The sequence below is a fragment of the Ambystoma mexicanum genome, chromosome 7q, assembly GCF_040938575.1.
Source record: "Ambystoma mexicanum isolate Mex_15411 chromosome 7q, UKY_AmexF1_1, whole genome shotgun sequence".
Taxonomy (NCBI): domain Eukaryota; kingdom Metazoa; phylum Chordata; class Amphibia; order Caudata; family Ambystomatidae; genus Ambystoma; species Ambystoma mexicanum.
The window spans coordinates 806728459-806747263 of NC_090941.1; the positions used below are offsets into that span (position 1 = coordinate 806728459).

Consider the following 18805-nt stretch of genomic DNA (forward strand, 5'->3'; position numbering starts at 1 on the left):
GGAGTGAAGCAAGGGTGCCCTCTGGCCTCTATTATCTTTAATCTATTCATCTCAGACCTAGGTGATGCATACAAAGGTGCAAACACTTTTCCCCCAAAAGTAAATGGAACAGATCTTCATTGGCTCCTGTATGCAGATGACCTTGTCCTCTTGGACTTGACGCCAATAGGCCTACAACGAAAACTCGGGATCTTAGCGAAATACATCCAGCTAAACGGATTAAATGTAAATACACAAAAATCAGAAATCTTAATCCTGCAAGATCTGCAAAAGAATAAAGATCCCATTGGAAAAAAAAAGTTCACGTGGAAAATGAACGATGAAAAAATCGAGCAAAAAAAACAATCCCTGTATCTCGGTATGCTGCTCAGCTCAAGCATAAACGATGCTCCATGGGTGGGAAAAGTTAAGTCAAAATGCAAACAATTGACAGCGCAGGCTTGCATTATTAACTCAAAATTCGGGAAACATTCACTAACACCTGTCTTAACATTTTATAAGACAAAAGTTATACCGGCCCTGATCCATGGAGCTGAATGTGCCTTTGGATGTCCAGCAGAACTATGGGCCTCTCTGGAACATTCGTTCTGGTCAAAAGTCTTGTGCCTACCGCCTGGTGTACCAACTGCCTGCATAAGACATGAGCTGAGTCTTCTGTCTATTAATGGAAGGATAACGTGGAACACTTTAAATGAATTCTGTAAAGCATCTGCTAAAAAGCCGAGCATTCAATACAACATTCTAAAAACCTCGGCTATAGAGCATGGTAATTCTGTGTTCTCAATGTGGCTCCAACGCTGTGAAAAAATCCTTAGCGACATAGGAGCGGACAGAAATCTACTGCAGGAAAACCCGAACAAGGTTAAATCCTTGTTATGGATCCAAGATTGGATTGATACGGGTGATACATGCAAAAAACACAGAATCATGAAGCTGATGCCAAACAGTGAGAGAAATTTGAACAAAACTCAGCCATATTTACACAAATTTCCAGACAGAAAACGCAGAACATTATTCATGAAATATCGTCTCAACCAATTTGCAACCAGAGAAAATCTAAACATACGGAATGACATGAATCAAATCTCTACAATGTGCCGACTCTGTGGGAAAGATACTGAAACGCTAAAACATCTGACGTTGGCATGCAGCCGTCTAACACAGGAACACACAAAGCACTTTGGAAGATTCATAAGGGCAAAGCCTTCATTGTCCGCTGAAGAATGGTGGATACGACTTTCCCAAGATGCAGATCGCAGCTTAACAATTGAACTAACCTTCTTTTTAGAATCAATGATGGAGAAGTTACTAAAGGCCGAAATTAATTCGGAATTACAACAGCCGAAGCCATCAGAGACGGGTGAACAACCAGCTTAAGTGGGTGAATCATTCTCTCCCTAAAAACACCTAGCTTTGAAGCTCTAGCGATCGTAAAACTAACCCAAAACACTGTATCGTCAAATTTATGTCATATGAGGGACTTACAGATTGGTTCATCCTCCTTGAGGGTTCCCTAGTCTGGTGGTTGCTCCTAAGCTTCGTTTACACACTCTTCTTGTGGGCTTTCTAGGCTGATGGCCTTTTACAGTCTTCCCAGCTGCATCCTGTTCTTACTTTTTTAAAGGTTTGTAACAAACCATATAAAAATAAAAAAAAAATAAAAAAAAAAAAATGTCTTCCTGGTCTTCATTGTCATTTCCCGCTTCTGCACTGTTTGTTATACGTGACAGGCAGTCAACAGCATACATCCTTACACCTGGAATATATAGAATTGTAAAGGCAGACTCCTGTTGTGTGGACACCCACCTTCTTATCCTGCCAGACATTTTATCCAGACCTTCAGTTGAAAATATTTCAACCAACGGTTTGTGTCAGTGTGTAGTTCAAATTTTGAGCCCCAAATAAAACTCTTAAATTTGTCAGTAGCCCACTTCACTGCCAGAGGCTCTTTTTAAATAGTTGCATAGGCTTTCACCAGCCAGAGACGCTAATGCTATCAGATGCTCCTTTTTCCCTCAACCTGCGAGAGCACAGCACCTAATCCGACATTACTAGCATCTGTAGAAATCAAAATCTGTTGTCCTCTCTTATAATTCTGCAATGTTCGTGCCACTGCTAAAGTTTGTTTAATAAATCGGAATTCTTCCTCACAGTTTGTATTCAAAAGAAAACTGCACTTTAGATCTCAATAGACTTCTTAAGTAGCTTGTGTGATCGGCAAATCCCTTAATGAACTTGGCATAATATACGGCCATTCCTAAAAATGTCCTTACTTTCTCTTTACTGATGGGTGTTGGCATTCGTTCTATTGCATCGACTAACTCCCTCTTAGGCGAAATGCCATCTTTGGAAACCAGATAACCCAAATATTCAATTTCTGATCTGTTAATTTTAGATTTTTCCTTGCTGAGTACCAATCCTGCTCTAGCTAGTTTCTTGAGAATATTCTCTAATATTCTATCATGCTCTTCTTTGTTATTCGCATAAATCAGCACATCATCCTGAAAGAAAATTACCTCTTCATCCCCATCAAATATTCTATACATAACTTTTTGAAAAACAGAAGAGGATGAAACGAAACCAAATGGCATCCTGCGATATTCAAATAATCCTTCTGGTGTAATAAACACCATGAGATGATGTGGTTCTTTGTGCAATTTAATTTGGTGATAGGCTAGGGTAGGGTCGAGTGCCAAAAGAAATGTTGCAGGACCCATAGTGGCGATAAACTTCTGAAGGTTGGGAAGTGGATGCTTCTCTGGAATGACATGTTTGTTTAATTGGCAGAGCTCCACACACACTCTGACCTTTCCTGACGCTTTCTGGACCACCACCAGAGGTGACACCCACTCAGCTGCATCAATACCTTCTATAATACCTTCCTTCTCTAATTTCCTTAGTTAATTTTTTACTTCTCCCCTCTTGGAAAGTGGTATGGTGCGCAGCTTCTGTCAACAGGTTTGCATTCTTCTTTTAATAAAAGCGATGCATAAATCCTTTCAGGTATCCGATTCCTTCTCTCAGCGCGTCTAACTCCCCCTCACCCTTCAGGTGTTTTACATCTTCTATTGAGTATGCTGCTTCATCAGCATTCGGATCCAGTCGTGCTTTCAGAAATGTTTGATTCGATGCATCCAACTTAAGACAGACGATGCACCCCTCTTTGATACATAAACGCGACCTTCAGCATGTCTACCTTTAAAATCCAATGTTGCCATGAACCAGCCAATCAGATCAATCGTCACCCCACCATATGCTCTGGGGTTTATGTCTACTTCAAGCAAATATTCGGGACCAATTTGTTTCCATACCCCCTCTGGAATCAGAGTGTATTTAGCAGCAGAGTCAGCCATCATAGTGATCAGAGACCAATTAATTTGATCCATTGTTATTGGTCTATTTGTCATGTCTTCATCCCTGACGGCAGCTATACACTCTTCCCCGTCATCACTTTCTTCTTCTCCAATCCAATTGGTGGAATCCTTCTTCCTCCAGCATTTCACTGTATATCCCCTACTCTTGCATATCCTGCATATCATCTTAAGTGCTGGGCATGTTACACTGTTGGCAAGGTGGAATGGACTGTCACACCTATAGCATGTTCTGACCATTCTCTGTCCCCTTGTGGTTTGACTTTGGCCACATACTTCCATGCCCCATGTCCTTCCTAAGTCCTTACCCATTGTATCTCTGTTTTCATTATTGTAATTGGAGCCTCTTCTTTCATTATTCCATCTTCTCATCCCAGTTTGGGTGCTTATCACCGCTATGAATTCCTTAACTGGCTGAGAAGTAGATACTGGTGCATGTTTAACTGCAATTTACTTTATCCTGTCCTCCAAGGTCTTTACACACCTTTCTGTATGTTCAACTTCTTTGGCCGCTCTGAATACTGTTTCCAGTGGTGGGTCATCCTCTGCCCACAGTCATTCTCTTACTTTGCTACTTCTACACTCCAACATAAATTGATCTCTAAGTCTCTCATCCAACTGTTGATTGAATCTGCATGTTCCTGACAACATGTGCAATGCGGGTATGTACTGTTCAACACTCTCTCCTTCTTCTTGTATGTGTTTGCCAAACTTGTTCCTTTCTAGGATTGTGCTCATTTTCTTGTCATAGTGTTTGTTCATTTTCTTTATTACTTTCTCATATTCATTCACATCTTGGCCTTCATCCATAAATCTTTACATTTTACCTGTCCAGCTGGTCCTAGGCGATGTAAAAACAGAGACTTTGTCCGGTCTATGCTGTAATTTGTGCCACATGCAACATTGACATAATGTTCAAAACCTTTTTGCCATTTTCTTCCTTTGCAATCAATATAAGAGCATGTCTCATGCAAAGCACTTATACTATGCATAGCAATGACCATTGAAGTAATGGAGAGAGAGAGCAGGAGGAGGGGATGTTGGCGACTGTGCCTGTAATATTATTGATCTTGGAGCCAGTCAATAAAACCAGTTTCCATCCCTTATCATCGTTATGAACCTGGCCTGCTGCTCAAGCCCATCATTCGAGTGAAGGTCAATAACTAGCGTAACTGACTGGCTCAGCTATCAATATTGTTTCATTAGTACATTTGTTTGAAATGCAAAATTGGAACAGCCAATCAAGTTACTAGGAATGCCAGATTGCAACTGCATGTCACGGGCCACAATGAAAGCTCTATCACAACAGATGACTAGGGTAGAAGCAGGTGAGAGAGTGTGGTGGCTTTGAAATTATTGTTAGCACTGACCCTCTGTACGCACCTTTACTGGACTTCACAGCCATACTTTAGGTGTGGTCATGGCCCCAAAATCAAGATGATGTTTTATTATATGTGTAAATCACGGCACCATTACCGATGTGTGTGTGTCAACAAAGTATACATAAGCCAAAGGTGTGATGTAACACGTATCATTACCAGAGTATGATTTGAATAGAACAATTTGTAGACTATAATGTAGACTTTAATGTATAGAATTATATGTAGATGTTTCTGTCCTGCATACCTGTGATATTTAAAATGTGTGCAAAGATTTTAAAAGTTTCCAACAGTGTTGGAGATATGTATCTGATGTTGTTTGTTGTGTAGAATTATTAATTCTGAGTGCAGCATTTTATGACTTATATCTCTTTCAGGATGATTCTGATGTGGAATGGAAATTTGCCAGGGCTAAATTGTGGTTTTCCTATTTTGAAGAGGGAAGAACTCTTCCTGTGCCCTTTAACCTAGTACCAAGCCCAAAGTCCTTCATATGCGCTTTACTGCGAATAAGGGCAGGCCTTTCTAAACTGCTTTCCTGTCACAAGAAATCATTTTGCGAAGACTCAGAGATGAATAAGGTAGGTGTCTTTACTAAGGTTGTTATACTAGTTCTGGAGAAAACATTGGACATGAAATTCTGTAAAATGAACATCCACACATCTTGCTTTTGGAAATATCAAGGGTCAGTTATGATTGCCATTAAATAGTATTTATCTGTGCATGCACTGACTTCTTAATAGTTTAGTTCAAGATTATCTTCATTGGATTTCTACATATTTGAAAGCAGTCATATATGGATTTCTCCATATTTATGCAAAACACATTTTACGTGAGTATTGATTTCTCTACAACAATAACATTAGTGCAGTTTGCTAATCTGAATCAAGTTTGTGAGCACTAAAATAAAATATGAATCTCAAGAAGTGCAGTAAACTATACATAAGCGTTTCATCATTTATGATGGAAATGCGATGTAAGCTCAGGCAGGAATATCAATGTACTTGCTGTCTTTGATTGTAGCTTTCATACCCCGGTGGCAGGGCAGACATGGGATCTAACTGCCCGCCAGCCCAAGCTTTGTAGGTCGACCGAAGCAAGGGCCTCAGCTCGGGCTGTGGGACATTAAATCCAATGTCTGCTGCCTCCCCTCCCCGCTGACGGGGGCGTGAAAGCTACAATCAAAGACAGCAAGTACATTGATATGAAAGCCATTTGCACCCCTGAATCTCCCGTCAGAATGAAAAAAAGGTTTAAAATGGGCGGCACCATTAAAATAGAAAAGGGACTAGGTCCCTTTTCGGATGACGCCAGCCTTGCCTTGGAAAACAGGTTCCAAAATGGTCGTCAACATCCGAAAAGGGTCCAAACGCCTTTTCTATTGATATGTCCGTGGCCATTTTTATTGACTTTTCTTTACACCACGGGCAGTGAACGCAAATCATTCCTGAGAAAGGCAGATTGTGATTGGTCAATCCGCCTTTCTCGTTTGCAAATACAATATCTTGATTTGATAGGTCCACCCATAAGTTATTAAAGGAAATGGCATAATCTCATCTCTGAACCATATAACATGTTACATTAGTATTGTATAAACTTCAGTATGTTCCAGTCTTCTTTTCCTCAAATCTACATTCTTTTTCTTGAAGCTAACTTACATACTCTTCAATGACTGTTGCCAGTTTCTGCAACAATGATGCAAACTTCCATTGTGACCACTCTGCTTTTCGTGAAATAGGGGTTTTGACAGCACAACACACCCATCAGTCTCAGAGTGCTGGAATAACAGAAGACTTTATTATCCCACAGAGAGGTAGTCAATTTATCGACCTTGGAAGGATGAAAGGCTGAGATGACCCTGCCGGGATTCGAGCATGCCACAGCAGGCTGCACATAGATACCAGGGACGAGCGCTTTGCTCATTGTTCTATCTAACCTGCTTGTGCTCACTGATCTATGTTAAACACATGGACAAAAGAGTGAAGTGTACTGTGCCCTCATACCATTCACCAACACTGCTACAGGAATGCATTGACAAGTTATTCCTCCATATAAACTGATAAAGATGTTACACCGTTTACATTCTAACATTAAGTAGTGGATCAGGAATTTTGATGTAAATGTGTTAGCTGGTCAGTATGCTATTCGAATGTGTTAACTCTCCAAGGTACCCATCGTGAGTATAGTAGTACAGGTAAAAACATGCAGAATACATTTATATGTACTTCATGGAGTAAATAACTGGTTCTATGTTAAAAAAGCACATGTAAAATACCCCATTATTAAAACAAAGTGGTGAAAATTAAGATGTAAAAAATAATGCAATCACTAATAACGAAGGAAGTCATAAAGTAAATATATTAAAATTCACCCTAACAGTTCCATTTTTTAAATATGAATATCTGCGCAAAGCATTTTTTTAAAAAATTGAAAATGTCCTTAGCAATCTAACATATTACAACGGGGGTACACCATATCTGAAGCACCCTACAGTTGTGACTTAAACAACTCATTGTCAAACAATATAATGTTAAGATGAAAAAGTGTGGATGAACCCCACCTATCCTCGAATCTGTATATATTTTTGAAAGTGTGTTTGTATGTTCGGGGATTGCCTCCAGCCCCATAACTAACATTTTGCCCCCAGGTCGGTATACCAGTCTGGGGTGAATTGGCGATAATGAAATCTGACGAACCCCACCCATTCACCCTGTACAGGACGGGGTACAGCCCTGTGCTATCAGTATTGGCAGTTTCGGGAGCTTGCCGATATTGCGATTCTTGCCTCCTGCCCCACAACAGTTGGTGGGCTTAACTTTTGGCCCGAGGTCAGCATACCAGTCTGGGGTGTACTGGCCATAGTGAAATGTGGCCAACCCCACCCATGTGCCCTGCACAGGGCAGGGTCTGGCACTGTGCTATCAGTATAGGTGATTTTGAGAGATTGACAATTTTGTGATTTTTCAAAAATAGGAAGTTATGACACAATATAACATAGACAAGGCTATAGCAGACCCCCACGTGTATGTCATCTACAGACCCGGGCAACGCCTTGAAGGTACACTGGGTGCACTTCTTTTGATGTGGTGCCTTTATTTTTGTCTCAGGCTATCTGAACATATGCCTTTACCTTGATCCCACATTTTAAACTGTCAAGTTGTAAATGTATTACCTTCAAAGGTTTCTTTTCACTTTTATGGGGGTGTTTTACTTAGAAAATAACACCACTTTGAAGCTTCATTCTTCAGCTGTATGGCCTTTATGGGGAATCTTTCAAGAGCTATTCTGTTCGCCAGATAACCCATATTTACTGGGATCCTGTTGTTTCCATAAAGTACTGTACTTAGCTGTACTTCGACAATACTTTGAATTTATATATGTATTTGGACGGTAAGGGGTAAAGGGGGTGGGAAGGAGCTTGTGGTAAAGGTGGCAGTGAAGGGCAAGGAGGGATGGGATGACCCCCTAAAAGATCATTTGAAGTAAATTTCGAAATTCCGAAATAATACCCTCAAAGTAAATCACTACAAATGAGTATGCGGTGGGAGTGGAGCTTTGTCTTCCCAACCAATGGGGAGGGTTGGATCAGGGGCATTACCGTGCAGTAATCCTGCTGCTATGAGACTCCTCGGGGCTGGAGACTTTCATCTCCCCGCTGGGGAAAGAGGTAAGTGCCCCTCCACTGCTTCCCCACCCCCCCTTTTCACAGATTTCCCTCCCTCCCCCTCCTGCCCCACTTACCTTTCTCCTTTCTAGGGGGTGGACACACTGGGTACACTTCTGGCCACGGCATGTCCACTCCCATTCTGCGACACGCCACCATGGAAAGGGAGAGGGACTACATGTAGTGCCTTCTCCCTTTCCATGGCAATTTTGTTGGTTACATTTTTTTTCAATCTTTTCAATGGCCGTTATGGTAAGGGAGAAGAGACTACATGTTGTCCCCTCTCCCGTCCCATTGTGGCCATCTTCTTTGTTTACTGTTTTTACTATTTTAAATGGCTGCTATAAAAAGGGAAAACAGACTTTGTTTCCCATTTCTATTGCATTTTTCTCACCTGCAAAATGCCAGAGTGTCTTGCAACTAAAAAAGCACACTATTAGTACTCCTGTCTAGTGGGTCGGGATACTAATAGCAATAAGCCCCTCGCCGGGATGGGGGCATTGACCCGGCAAGGGCCCCCCACCCCTGGCTCGGGGCTTATTGCTTAAGTAATGTCATTCTTAAACATAACATGCTAATATTTACCAAGTGCATTCAGTTCGATGCACCCCACGTGTGCCACAATCAAAACGGTGATTTATCCATGAAAAAAAAACAAATGTAATATCATATTCAGTGTTTCAGTAATCTTAGCGTAAGCTGCCACATTCCTACAGTTTCCTAGTAGCACTGTAAATATATCGGCCTTATAATGACGAACAGCTGAGTCAGTCCTGGCATGGGAATCAAATCTGCAAAGTGCAGGGTGTCCCGATGTCAGAGGGCAGTACTTTGCTCTGTGAGCTATCTGCCAAGGAATGTTATGCATGTCACTATCCATGAAGGAAGCGCCCATACCAATAAGGCTATTGCACTGGCATTAACTAGATGGCCCGCTGGCTACACACAGATCTCTGCAACAGGTATATTAACCTGCTGAAGTATCTTATTGGGACTGGAATCTGTGACCTGCAGATGAAACCTATATATGTAGCATTTGATCAATTTACTAAGCTATTACCAGTTTATTTAAGGCCCTTTCTATACAACACACCTCTCCCTCCATCATTCGGTAGTACTGGGAGTCTTCTTTTTACCTCCATTCTATACAGTGATATGAAGAAGAATTAAACAATATTCATAGTGCACTCAAACAAGTTCCCTTTAGGCAATTAAATAATATTAGCTGTAATTATAATATCATTTAAGGGTCCTCATTTTATTGGCCCCAAGAGGATGAAAGGCAAAGTCAGCCAATTCAAATGCATTTACCCTCTTCACTTTCTCACCGGTAAAAGGGATTTGCGTCAATACTCGATTTAAATGGGGTGAGCCAAGATTGTTTGAAAAGCCCTGTGAATGGCTCACTATTGGGATACTAGTGGTGCTACAAGGCAACACAGAGCTCCATAGATGCCGGAGCACTGCGACACGAGGATGCACGTTGCTATATCATGTATTGGCCTAACAAGAAGTCTCATCTTCGAGAGTGCTTTTGCAAAGGCATATAATAGAAACAGAAATTGCGATATGGCTGATGTGAATAGAATGTAATTGATTCCCTTTTACTGTACGCACATTAAATGTAAACACAATATTTTTCTTTGTGCTGTTCTGTTTTTTAAGATTGCTTCATTATGTGTTCTTCAATATATTTGAAGTGGTTAGGGATGCAGTTGTGTGCCTCTATTTTACCTGTAAAGGGGAATGCCCATCTATTTTGAACCAATGTTGTACCCCTATTACCCTATATGTGCTGCCCATGTCTCCTTTTCCGTTGTTGTTATATTTCACTGGTTGTAAAGTGCACGCCCCTTTGAACTTTCACTTAAGCCCCTGTGGTGTTCACATCAAAGCCTGGCATTCCCAGAGGACGTGCCATCTGCCATTCTCTGCCCTTTTCATTGGTTTAAAAAGAGAATGAGTATGAATGAGTATGAATGATTTCATGAGCAATTTTAAGTCGAATGGTGAAAGACTGGACTTCGGCGGGTGGGAGCGTGCACCCTTTTATTTCCCTGTACATAGAGTTCCTTCCCTGATCTGCACAGAGCACTGCTGCGCACTAAGCTCCCACTGCTCTAAACAAAGGCCCCCATTGCACACATTGGGCCGATTTACAAAAGCGTTTTAAAATGGCGCAATCCCATTGAAAAACGCTCTGTAAATCTGGCCCATTGTTCTGTGTCTCGCTATTCTGCACAGCGCCCTCACACCAAGCACGTACTACTCTAAGTGCGGCCTCGCCGCTTTGCACACACAGTCCTCACAAACAGTACAATTGAGATAAAAGTACAAGGGTGTCTCCAGTTCCAAAGGATTCCTGTTGGCACCATTACAGGATGGATTCCCATGGAGCTGAAGGAAATCTGTTCTAAGATGCGAGGAAATCTTGAGTTGAAGAATGCTTCCTGGATCCGTCTGTCTCCTGATTGACCCATTTATGCTATGATATGATGTGCCATTTATAACGCGCCTATACATGAGTGTTTCAAGGCGCCAGAGGCAAGGGAGGGGAATCAGAGGGAAGACAGAGACAGCGATCCTGCTAGGCCAGGTGACATTCAGATCGCGCAAGTGCAGAGGAGGTGGAAAGGGGGAAATGAGCAAAAGGGCTGCATTTGCGTTATGCCCTGAAGATTAGTTCTTGGAATGTGTGGTCATTTATCTCCTCGGGTAGCTATCGAAGGAATAATTGGCTTATTTGTCAGGATCTGGATTCGCATTAATGAAATACCCCTTTATATGCGTTCTCCTTTTCAAGGTACTGTCCTTGTGACTCATGTAACATCTTGGGAATTCCCAGAATACTATTTGCTCATACGCCTTCCACATGTTTGCCACTCAATGAAGTCCTTGGGACTTTCTCTTCAGTCCTAGTATGCAATATTGGTATCTTGTATCACTTTCGCAATCACAAATGCTTTGTAACTTTGCCATCTATTATATCTCCTATTTGCAATATCTTTCTAATTCATGGTCATATGATATGATATGATATTTTATCTGTGTTGCGCTCATACACAAGTGTTTCAGAGCCCGACAGAGCAAGGGAGGGTAACAGGGGGGAACAAAAAACAATCTTACTAGGCCCAGTGACATTGAGAACGTGCAAGTATATGAGAAAGGGGAAAAGTGCATGGGGGAGTGGAAAGTGCGGAGTAGCGGAGAAAAGATAAATAATAATAAATAAAATAAATAGATAATAGAGGCAACAAACAGTGGTAGTGCAGCCAGCAAGTGGCAAGTGCTGTGTTTACGGCAGCAGGCTAGGTAGGTCTAAATAAGTGCAGAAAAGGAAGAAAACGGGGGGCGGGGAGGGGTCCTGTATGGGTACTTGATACAGTCCCCAGTGCAAGGTGAGCCTCCTCTGTGCCTCCTGATTGGTCCTGGAGTACTGGGCCAGTCTCTGTTGCAGGAGGGTTGCCTCCTCAGTCCCATCCCTACTGGCCTGCTCCTTTCTTGCCAGGGCCTCCTCCACCCTCCTGGTGTGATCTAGCAAGCCCTGATGCTCTTTTTGGAGGTCACCCAGCCCCTGGAGGGCCAAGTGATTTTCTTCAATTTTTCTTTTTAAATGGCAGACTTCCTGGCCTAAGGTATCCCTTTCCTGACCAAGAGCCTTCATTTGTGAAGCCAGGTCGTCCCTCTGCCTTTGAAAGGCACCAGCTTTCTGGCGTTCTTCATCAAACTCTGCCTGGGTATCCAGGTCTTTCAAAATCAATTTATTGCTTTCCTCTTTCTCTCTGTCTAGTTGGATTTGCAGGGTGGCTACTTGCTCTGTGCATGCCCTGTTGAAATTGATCTGTTGCTCCAGTTTTTTCTGGCTCTGCAGTAAGGAGTCCAAACTGTCTTGGTACTCCTTCTGCAAAGCCAGGATTCTGGTATCCTGGTCTGTCTTTTCTTGTTGCAGTATATCCATGTCCTCTTTTATTTTAATGATATACTGCCTACTATCATTTTCTGACTCCTGGCTCCTCTGCAGCCTCTGCTCAGAAGAGACCAGGTCAGATTGGGCCTTTTCTAACGCCATCTGTTGCCTACTTGCCAGATCTTGGCCTTCAGCACATTTGTCCTGCATGGCTCCCATATATAGATACAAATATGCCGCTATCCTAACCATCTTGTCGTGTTCATCTTTAACTTTAGGAGCCATGTATAATTCACTCAGGGCCACATGTAATGGACCCTGATCTCTCCATTATCTGACCCTGTTTCAGTGACCTGTTGCGCGATTGCCTGCAACCAGACCGTTTGGTCCTGATGAGTCCACTCACCTCTCACAAATAGCTTATGTAAGAAGTGCTCTCTGGCTATTTTCATATCTACCAAGGTCGTCATTCTGGAATTTGAGTTCCTTCCTGACTTACAGAAGTTTGTATTTTATTTTGCAAAACAGACCGTTTCCTTAGAGCGTTCCTTTGAGGGATGCTTTCACAGTGTAAAATAGCGTGGTGATCTAACCGGATATGTGTATCTGGTCAGTTGGCACACTGTATTAATCTGCACAAGTGGTAAATCTAACCCAGAATATCCCGGCTCCGAGCCCCCATTTTTCTAAGCGATATTCAATCAACACTACAGCTAAGTCAATGCCTAGTCTGGGATGCTGAGGAAAACCCTTATTGATGTATTTTTATGCCCAGTTCAGTACTCTGGATGACAACCCTTGTATAACACCCCCCTCTTAGAATCCCCCTGACCCCACTGAGCCAAGAAGTAGGTTTGTTTTGCAAATTAAAAGGTTTATTTGAAAATCTAAACAATATATATATATATATATCACACTTCTATAAATAAATAAACTTGTGAATATGAGCAGTAATCAGCAAGAGGTAACTTATGGATAGGAACAGAAGAATAAGGTGGGAAAGAATGCTTTATATGGTTCAAGGAAACGCAATGATGAATGAAATGCAGTACAGAAAATAACTTGATATGGCTTCAACAAAAGACAATGTAATCACTTTTCCTTGACAATTCACTCCCCTCCCCCTATGCAATGTTAGAAATGGAAGGAGAGCACACAGTCTTCAAGAATCCCAACAAAATGCAATACGAAATGTAGTGCCCCCCCAGCAAGCTTAGAGGAAAGCAGGTAGAGGTTTGAAACTCAGGCCCAAAAATAATTTGAATGTGATGACAATGAAGTGAGAAATGTGCTAAAAATTCTTTTAATTCCCTCTAGAGGTTCAGGGTGGTGAGAGATGCTTGTTGGTATTAGTTCAGGCTCACTTTAGCAATGCTCTATGAGTTATTACCAGGTTGCAAACGGATTTTAACAAAGGAAAGAATGGAGCTGCTATTTTGACAAGTGGAGAAATTGAGCCAAATCGCAAATCGCGGTAAATTTTGCGAGTGCGTGAATCGCGATTGCGGTAAAAGTATAAGGAGTAGGAAGTCGGTTCTAGGTTCGTTGGAAAGCCTAGAATCACAGCTTGAAAGTTAAATTTCGTTCCTAGCCCAAACGGTTCAAGAGATAGGGACGATTTAATAAAGGTAGATTTTCGGATTTAAAGTAAAACTCAAAATGACAGGTGACAGTTGTGCAGCTTTAAAAATGACAGATGACACGATTTTTAGGAGGCAGTTCTACTTAGGTTAAAATAGTTTGGATTAGATTATTTTAACTAAGAGATTGGGTTCTCCACAGTTCTGGCGGTACTCACAATATATTTTGGGCAGGAATGGGCCTCGCCACGGATCTGGTCAGGTTTTGGACTGGACTCCGGTTCTGGTCTCGGCACTTCACAGCGATCTGGGTCCGCTCTCTGGATACAGCGGCCTGTGGTTCTCTGGATCTCTGGTCTGCTTCCGGTCCGGATCAAGTGGATTCTGGATGTAACACTGCTTTCTGGGTACTGGCAAAAGTTCTTGGCACAGAATTCAGACAGCTCGTCCGGCTGTGGAATAGTTTGCAGATGATTTTAAGGATGCTGAGGCCTGCTGAGAAGAGTTCTCAGTTTGTGGGTGTAGGCACTTGCTTTAAGTTCTGAAGTAAAGTTCTGGTCTTTGGAGATTGATGGATGTGAAGTCTGGAATTGAATGTCTCTACCTGTCCCAGCAGTCTCTTTTTATGTGTTTTGGAAGTGGGTGTGTGCATGGCATAACTGAGCCTGCCCCTCTCTACTTGTCATTGGCCCAATTCTCCCCTCTCCCATGATTGGGGGAAGGAAATGGATTGTCATCATGATGAGGTCTGTTTATGGGTCAGAGGATCCTCCCCTGGTCAATTTGCCCACAAATCTATATTTGATTCAAATACATATTTCCCAGATACATCATTTGTTGAAATTACATGTACACATTATATATTCCTTATGGTCCATGCTTGTCCGCCTCTGATCTTCCTGGGGGCTTGCATTAAAAAATGACAACATTTTGCGCTTTTTGACTGGTTTACCAATATCGGACATTTACCAAGAATTACACACATGTGCGCAAGGAGTATGATGAAGTGTCAGATTTTTAACATGCAGACATTTGGAGTAAGACCCTATTTTCCGCTAGCAACCCCCCAGAATACACCACAGGGTCCTAACGCCTCTTAAAACGTGCACGGAAAAATCACAAGAAGAATGATATTACTTATATAATTTTGACCAGCCGCACTATGAGTTATCTATCTTTTTAACTTATGCCCTGGTCAAAAAGGGGTGTGGCTTCCCACATCACATGGTGGAAGAACTGGTTTATCCACTTCCCCCAAGCTCAGCTGGCTCTCACAGGCACTTCTCCTCCCACTTCTCCCAAGAGGAAGCCACTTTACGGCCCCCCCCAATATAACATTTGCCTGAGTCCATTGTTCAGTTTCCTGCAGTTGCCCCTCCCCTAATCTAATCAGAGAGGTGTCAACTCCTTTTGGTGGGGAAGCAGGATGCAGCTAGGCCTGGGTGGAGTGGCTGAGCAGGTTTCTCCTGTCGGGGGTAGTTGTCAGGCAGAATTCAGCTAAATGTCACTTTAGTTCCCAGTTTAAATCAAACTTAAAATTTTTACCTATACATTAAATAATTACTTCCTTCAAGTCATTTCAGAATATAGTTTTACATTGTATCCACCTCTTAGCAGGTCTTTCCTTGGTCTGGTTTGGTTTCCTCTGTTCAGTTTTACACAAAAGTCTTGTGGTTTTAAAACGCCGGCTTTCTGATAGTGGTGAGTACTGGTATTGCAACCATTTTTGGGATTAAGAAAATGAATTCCCCACAGTTCTGAGTTGCTTTTTGGCAATCAGCATTGCCATTCCCAATGGTTTCAGGCTACTGTGTGTGTAGCCCAATGGTGGTTTTAGGCAGTGCCCTCCTGTGCTCACAACATAGGCAAAAATGGGTGGCAGCCTATTCTTCATGTTTTCCCTGTGCACTCACTGGGGAGTTCTGGCCATCATGATGTTTTCCATGCCAGTACTGCACAGTTTTATGGTAGGGATTGGATGCATGGGTAAAAACATCCCACAAGCCCCCCCTCTTGGTATGGCCATTCTGTCCTTTCACTGATGGAACTCGCAAGATCTGGGATGTTCGCCTCCTCTTCTTCCAATTCCATAGATGACACAGTTCAGCATCTTTTCCTCCCTCCAGTCGATCAATCAGTTCTCCTTGCTGGTCCTGATGGGAGGATTGGGCGGTACCCCGGGCCCCTCGGATCTTCGCTCCCGGTCTCCGGATCGTCCTCCTTGGCCAGTCTACAGGTTTTCTTTCTCCTAGGACGACAAAGGAAAGCGGCAATACCTATTCGTAGACATTTCTTCCCGACCATTGATATAGTGGGGTGGCATATACATTTTATAGTCAAAACATTTGCGTTCTTATTTTAACAAAAAACAAGATACAATCAAAAGACATTTTTTTTTCCAAATCATAATATTTTAGAGACTATATGTGGGATATTTTAGGGTTGGAATTGAATTACTCTGGGGCGGTCCTCTCTGGTATTGCAGAGGACTCCTCCAGTTGTTGCAGAGTGTGCCTGGGATGGCAACACTTTAGCTGATTTATATGGACCCACTTATCTTCCCCCTCTGCCAAACTGCCTTTGGGGATGCAGATCTTATAGGCAACAGGGGAGATCTTGTCTATAATTTCAAACGGTCCCTTCCATGTAGGCAAGAATTTTCGCTGTTTGGCCTGGTTCCTTTGGAAATTGTATAGCTAGACCCCGATCACCCACCTTATATTCCTTTCAGGTAGTTTTCAAATCATAGTGGGTCTTCATGCTCTCGGCTGATCTTTCTAGATTCCGCTGAGCATAGGCAAAAGCATGTTGAAGGTGTTTCCTTAAATTCTCCACATACTCATGAGTTGTGGAGGCATTTATCAGTATCCGCTCTTGGGTCCTGTAGAGTAAATGCTGGGGAAGAACCATCTTGTGCCCCGTCATCAACTCAAATGGTGACATTTTGGTTGCAGATGAAGGGGTAGATCTGATGGCCATTAGGACCAGAGGTAGTCGGATATCCCAATTTGGCCCAGAATCTGCCACAAACTTTTTTAAGATGCTCACAATGGTTCGGTTATATCTCTCTGCTGCTCCAGAAGAGGCTGGCCTGTAAGCAATGTGTAGCTTCCTTTTAACCCCCAGTATCTCCCACATCTTTGTCATTACTTCGCTGGTGAAGTGGCTACCTCTGTCTGACTCAATCCTTTGAGGTAGACCAAAACGGGAAAAGATGTGGTTAATCATCAGGGCAGCTGCTGTTTCTGCCTTGCAGTTTGGGGCTGGGAGACATTCCACCCACTTGGTAAACAAGCATGTAACGGTCAACATGTACTTGTTTCCTCTAGACGAGCGAATTACAGGGCCTACAAAGTCGATTTGCAAATCTGACCATGACAGTGTCATCCCCCTCTTTTGGAGAGGCGCACAGTGTGTGAGGGATGATGGCTGAAATTGTACACACACAAGACACCCCTTCAAGTTTTTGTCGAGGTCCTGCCCCATGTGTGGCCAGTATGCAACCTCTCTTAAGATTTCCAGTGTTGTGTGAAACCCCCTATGACCGGCGGTGGCCGCATCATGGGCGTGACTTAACATCAGGCTTCGGAATGAGGTAGGGACCACCCACTGATCATGGCCAGCTTGGGATTTCCTTACCAACAAACCGTCTTGGATTCGGAACCTTTTTGGACATTTCATCAACACTCTTAGGTCCTCTTTCCCAATGTAATTGGTATCTGTCAGGGGAAAGCTCTCAGGGTCCTCAAGGTGTTGGTAAAACTTACCAATAATTGAATCCCCCTTCTGAGCTGTAATTAAATCAGCATCAGAGGTCTCCTTACTCCATAGTGCAGTTGAAAGATCATTGTGAGCATTGGTCTGGGAGTAGTGATGGCAGTGACCTGGATTTCCCCCAACAGGGACTCTATCTCTATTAGATCCCCTTGGATGGCCCCGGTTTTAGCCAGCTGATCAGCTAAGTCATTTCCAGTTTTGTCTGGTCCCTCTACTTTGGAATGACCCTTGATCTTTTTCCAGTAGATGGTCATCCCATTCGAGGTGACCAGATCATCAATGTTTTGGATTAACTTCCCATGTTTCAAGGGTTTGTTATTAGCACATAACATGCCTCTGGTTTTCCAATTAACCAGGTGCTCCACAAACCCGTTCCGTACATAATCCGAATCTGTGATTATGACCAGTTCATTGAGTTAATGTTGGACGGCAGTGAGGATGGCTTGATGCACAGCCATCAACTCTGCCACCTGACTACTTCGGGGACCAATTTTGTATCCAGCGGAGGGTTCTTGGGGACTCATTCACCCATGCATTCCCTACACCGGCCACCAGTTCTTTCTCCCCGTTGTTGTCAACATGGTAAGAGCATCCATCCACATAGACAGTGGGCATTCCCTCACACTTGTCTTCTTCAAAGACTTTGTGTGGGTAATTAAGGTATGCCTCCATGTTGTCCTTGATTTTTAGACTTTCGTCCTCGAGACAGTTTTCTCTGGCACAATCATGCAAGTCAGCCAGACCTTGCGCGAGGGGACTCTTCTTGTTTTGGCCATATCTGACCTCTACAGGAAAGCCTTGCATTGACAGAATCCAGGAAGTAATTCGGGAATTACTCACATTTCCGGCCCGGATTCTGTCACTTTGGAGGTATTGCAGAGGCTGGTGTGGAGTCTCCACTATGATATGTTCCCCCTGGATAAACGAGCGGTAATTCTTCAATGCCCACACCGTTGCCAGGAGTACCTTCTCACAATCGTTGAATTTTTCCTCCACAGAGGATAAAGTTTTGCTTGCAAAGGAGATTACTTTATTGACCTTGTCATGCTTTTGGTATAATACTGCCATCAAGCACGTATTAGAGAACCCTGTCTCCAGGAAGAATTCCTTGTTTCTGACAGGGTAAG

The 18805-nt window shown here is 42.8% G+C and overlaps 1 protein-coding gene across 1 annotated transcript in view; it reads left to right on the forward strand.

The window, feature by feature from the left end:
* The window catches only part of TRPC6 (transient receptor potential cation channel subfamily C member 6), a 1461060-nt gene that overhangs the window by 1006061 nt on the left and 436194 nt on the right, over positions 1 to 18805 (forward strand). The window contains exon 9 of the mRNA XM_069639093.1: positions 5128 to 5331. Coding sequence (XP_069495194.1) covers positions 5128 to 5331 — 204 coding nt within the window. The remainder of the gene's footprint in view (positions 1 to 5127; positions 5332 to 18805) is intronic.